Source organism: Octopus bimaculoides, chromosome 8, assembly GCF_046866305.1.
Source record: "Octopus bimaculoides isolate indiv1 chromosome 8, ASM4686630v1, whole genome shotgun sequence".
Classification (NCBI taxonomy): Eukaryota; Metazoa; Mollusca; class Cephalopoda; order Octopoda; family Octopodidae; genus Octopus; species Octopus bimaculoides.
This window is the reverse complement of record NC_142935.1, coordinates 77932408-77937407: the sequence shown is the minus strand read 5'-3', so window position 1 is coordinate 77937407 and position 5000 is coordinate 77932408. Positions and strand designations below refer to the sequence as shown.

General features: G+C 39.9%; 1 protein-coding gene across 3 annotated transcripts in view; it reads left to right on the top strand.

Annotated features, from left to right (window-relative positions):
- The window catches only part of LOC106867428 (MAM and LDL-receptor class A domain-containing protein 1), a 378762-nt gene that overhangs the window by 247581 nt on the left and 126181 nt on the right, over positions 1-5000 (top strand). For 2 of the 3 annotated variants that reach the window (XM_089356704.1, XM_014912304.3), the window contains 2 exons: positions 214-432; positions 3981-4157. In XM_089356704.1, coding sequence (XP_089212830.1) covers positions 214-432; positions 3981-4157 — 396 coding nt within the window. The remainder of the gene's footprint in view (positions 1-213; positions 433-3980; positions 4158-5000) is intronic. The other variant, XM_089356706.1, reaches the window with a different exon arrangement.

Sequence of the window (5000 nt, the reverse complement as noted above, 5' to 3'; positions counted from 1 at the left end):
TTATTTGTAAACATTGAGAAATACACATAAATTTATATATATATATATATATATATATATATATATATATATATATATATATATATATATATATATGTGTGTGTGTGTGTGTGTGTGTGTATATATATATATATATATATGTGTGCGTGTGTATATATATATATATATATATATATATATACACACATTATCTTTCTATTCGGTCTTCTCCAGCCCACACACAAAACTTCCAGAAGATGACTTTCGATGAGGTGGACACATTAGGAGCCCCCTATGATTACGGATCAATTATGCATTATGCACTGAATGCATTTGCAGTTGATCGCAGTAAATGGACGATGATTCCGAAATTGCCGACATCAACGGAGATTGGTCAACGGAAACACTTGAGTAAAATCGACATCTATAAATTAAATAAACTCTACAACTGCAGTGAGTGTTGTTGTCTCTATGCTTTCTCTTATACATTCACACATACACAGGTGCATGTATACATTGAAACTCACAAGTCACACACACCTGTGCGCGCACGCGCACATACGCACACACACGCTGAGACTCACACACGCACAAAGCATTCTTGTGTTTTTTTATATTAGTTTGGTCTGGAGGCAGCCCCTGTGCTTGTGGTTTTGATAGTTATCTGTCATCCGTGTGGTTGATACGGTTAATATTCTTCTGGAATTGTTATAAGAGGGCAACTGAAAGAGGAATATGTACAGTGGTGGAAAATTTGAGAGGGTCGGTGTTGTGGGGAGGAAGGACTGGATGTAGTTGTTAGTGAGAGGCTTTTTTGTGAGTCGGATGTGCCGGAATGGAAGTGATGTAAGACCAGCCATCTGTGAAGTGCAGTAACCATAGTAGTTGTATAAAAAAAATAGGTAGAGGAGACAGAACAAAACTGATGACCAGAAATGGAGTATGTTGATATGTGACCTCATGCCAATCAGTCGGCTAGTCATTTTTGGATATAGATTTAGAATGTCTGTGTGTATAGCAGCAGCACCATCCCAGATATAGCAAGAGTACTTCATTGTGAGTTAAGACAACGTGAGTGGTGAGCACAAAAAAGAGGAGTGAGTTGGGAGCGCCGAAATGGAAGTGATGTAGGATCAGCCATCTGTGAAGTGCAGTGATCATAGTTTTATCGGAGTTTAGAAGTTTCGGGAGTTGAAGCTTTTTGTGGCTCTAAAGATGAAGGTTAGTCTTTGTGTTTCAATCTCTGTTATTTTGAGGAGGTGAGGAAAGATCTTCACTAATGTTGGGGCTTAGCATTTCTAACGATGTTAAGGAAGCGAGTTGAGTTCTGTTGAGAGAGAGAGAGAGAGAGAGAGAGAGAGAGAGAGAGAGAGAGAGAGAATGAGAGAGAGAGAGAATGAGAGAGAGAGATAGAAGGAGAGAGAGAAGGAGAGAGAGAGAGAGAAGGAGAGAGAGAGAGAGAAGGAGTGAGAGAGAAAAGGAGAGTGAGAGAGAAAAGGAGAGAGAGAGAGCGGTAGCGTTTACTTGCAGTCAATGCATATATTTGCTGTTGAAAGAGACAAATGTGACCCAATGGGAGGATATTTTGAACGTATCTGTACAGATGATGTGTGAGGTGTCTGGATGGAATGTGGATGACAGATGTAGAAGGATAGGGAGGAATATAGGGGTGTCATGTGTATGGAAGTTGATGGTGCGCGTTGAGGGGGTAGCTTAATGATGTACAACAGAAAGATATACATATAAACATACATATATACACACTATCACACACACAAACATACCCACAGTCCCACTGACATACACTCAAACATACATATACATGCATACACACTCACACACTGTCACACCTATATGCATATACACAGACATACAAGCATACAAACGCACATACTGTCACACACATATACACTCACATACACACGCACACTGTCACACGCCACAAGTTGGGAGATAGAACATTCGATCAACCTTGAAAACATAATTATCTCCTCTCTCTCAATAGATTTTCTGTCATACACTTCTGTGTTCTACCGGTAATACACAAATAATACACAGGTATAAACATATAGACACAGGTAATATATAAGTATACTCAAGTATACACAAATAATACACAGATATACATAGGTAATGCATAGGTAATTCACAGGTACACACAAGTATTTACAAGCGCACACAGGCACGTAAAGTAATATACATGTAATACACAGATATACACAAGCAAGCACAGATAATACACAGGTGTACACAGGTAAACAAAGGTTGATTCAGGTAACACACAGGTGAATCTTCTAATGCTAGTATTTCTAATAAGTGCTGAACTGACTGGAAAGGAAGACACACTGATGGTCAAGTTTTAGAGATGTTGATATAGGTGCAGGTATTTTAAGGCAGGGAGCTAGCAGAATCGTTGGCACCCTGGGCAAGATGCTTAGCAGTATTTCGTCCATCTCTACGTTCTGAGTTCAAATTCCGCCGAGGCTGACTTTGCCTTTCATCCTTTCGGGATAACTCTTATCACATGTCTCGGTGACCCTGCAAAAGAAATATGGGCACCAACCTCGTTCCTTCTATTAAAGAAATGACTCACAAGAGGTTCACAAAATGTATCAACAATATTACTCTATATCTGAACAAAACCGGGATATTGAGCGGTCAATGCACTAAGTTTACCGAGATGTACAGGAGCATCTTGGTATGGGTACAACTGGAAAATCTCTGCAATTGACCATTGTTTTGGTGGCTTGCCGTATTATGCTACCGTTTTAGAGCCATTATGACCATTAGAACTAACAACCATATTTACCTCAAATAACTCGCTTCAACTATAAATACGAGGTTGTATCAAAAAGTTCCCGCACTAGATATGTCTAATAAAAAATAACATATTTACCAAGTTTTAACGTCATATCCTTCGAAATAGTCACTTCGCGCACACTCCTGCAACTTTTGGAATCCGGACTGGAAGTCATTTTCTGTAAGCGAATCGAGGGCCTTCTGCAATTCGCTCTTGATCTAGATAACGGTGTGGAAATAGCGACATCTGAGCTGCATTTTCATCTTGGGGAAGAAGTGCTAAATTTGGTGAATAGGGCGGGTGCGAAGATCTTGACAGACTTTGTCGCGATATTCTTTCCGCTCAGAGGTCAGCTGGTGAGGCACAAACGTAGCAGAGACACGTCGCATGTTCAATTCAGACGTTACGATTGCCTACACGGATCCATACGATAGACCAACAACATCAGCAATGTCGTTTTTTGTCCTTCAACGATCCTCATGCACAAGCTGATGAATTTTCTCCACATTTCCGGGGGTGAAGCTCGTGGTAGGTCTTCCAGATCGCTCATCGTCTTCGAGGGACGTTCTTCCGCTTTTGAAGCGCCTGTGCTCCTCGAAACATTGCATACGACCCATTGCCTCGTCGCCGTAAGTTTGCTGAAGCATGCTCAAGATCTCTGTAGCAGACCTCCCAAGTTTAACGCAAAATTTAACGTTGGCTCCTTGTTCCAGCTTTCTGTCCATGACAAACATCGCAGACTACAGCAAACACGTGATCACAAAAACACATTTTGCAACTTGCAAAATAAACACAGCGATGTCACTCGGCGCACTGCGTCATAAATGTCACTGGTAGCCCTCGAGGCGCACGCAACCGTGTGCTACCATCTGTTGGCAGGCTACAGAACTTTTTGATACCACCTCGTACAGGGAGATACATTGAACAATGTAGTAGCTAATATACAAAAAGACAAGATGTTCACTGTTGGAATGTCTTCAATCATGGATCTTCTATGTTACGGTAAACAGCAACAAAATTCTTCAGTGATGTTTTCCCCCAATGCCCTAGTTAGCTTCCAGTTGCATCATTTCTATAATTAGCAGTAAGCAGATTCTAACAATCTCAGACCTAATAATAAATAAATTATTCAATCAATTGCTTAATTAACCAATCAATGATTCTAATGTCTTTCCTTCTTCATCTTCTCTAATATCCACAGATATCAGCCATTGTCAACGGTTATCCACTCCCCTGCATGGATTCAAACAAGGTGATGACTACAGTGTTGGGAAAGTGGTCTACTTCTTCTGCCAGACTGGTTTCGCTTTAGTTGGCAGCAGCGAGAGGTTTTGTAAAGACACTGGAGATTGGACAGGAAATAATCCGGTCTGTTTACGTAAGTCACATGACTTGAGATTTTCTTTATTTTATTCATTACTAGCTTAAAAGCTACACTCCGTGCAGATTTTAAACTAGCTCCTGCGGAGGGCTAATTGTGCCTGCGACCCAATAATTAAAGAGAGCTAAATAGCATGACTATAATACGTCTATAATGACTCTATGCTCCGGCGGTGCTGGATTAGAGGTTAAGGACGGATGAGAATTAATTCTGTAATGCAATCATTGTTCCAATCCCAAATTGAATTCCAACTGTTTGCCAATTTGTCCCAAAGTTATCTCGAAGGAAAATTAACGAAGAGAATGTCATTTATCTCCCCCTTAATCTCTGATATCATCCGACATACACCAACTAAGATGACGTGAATCACCCAAGCTTTACCTGCTAGAAATAGCAACTCAAATGCTTTTAAATCAGATCCTAATACTGGATTTCAAGAACCAAATGAAGGGTAGATTTTCAATCCCGGGATCATCCTGATACCAAAAAGCTATTATATGTCTATGAAGAGCAAATAAGAGATACAGGAGTCCCGAACAGACAGATTTTCGCGTTTATTAATTCATTATATCAGGTTATCCCATAAGTTCTGTCCGAAGTTTGAATAAAGAAAACAAGTGATCAAATGTTATATCTAATTGAAATTTAATCATCAATGTACTTACCCTGATTATCTATGACTTCCTTCTATTTGTAAGCTTTTTAATCCCATCAATGTAAAACTCTTTTGGTTTCTATGCGAAGAACTTTGAAATGTCAGTTACGACCTCCTCCTGGCTTGCGAAAGTTATGTCCCCCAAATGATTCTGTAAACTACGAAACAAATGGTAGTCTGAAGGT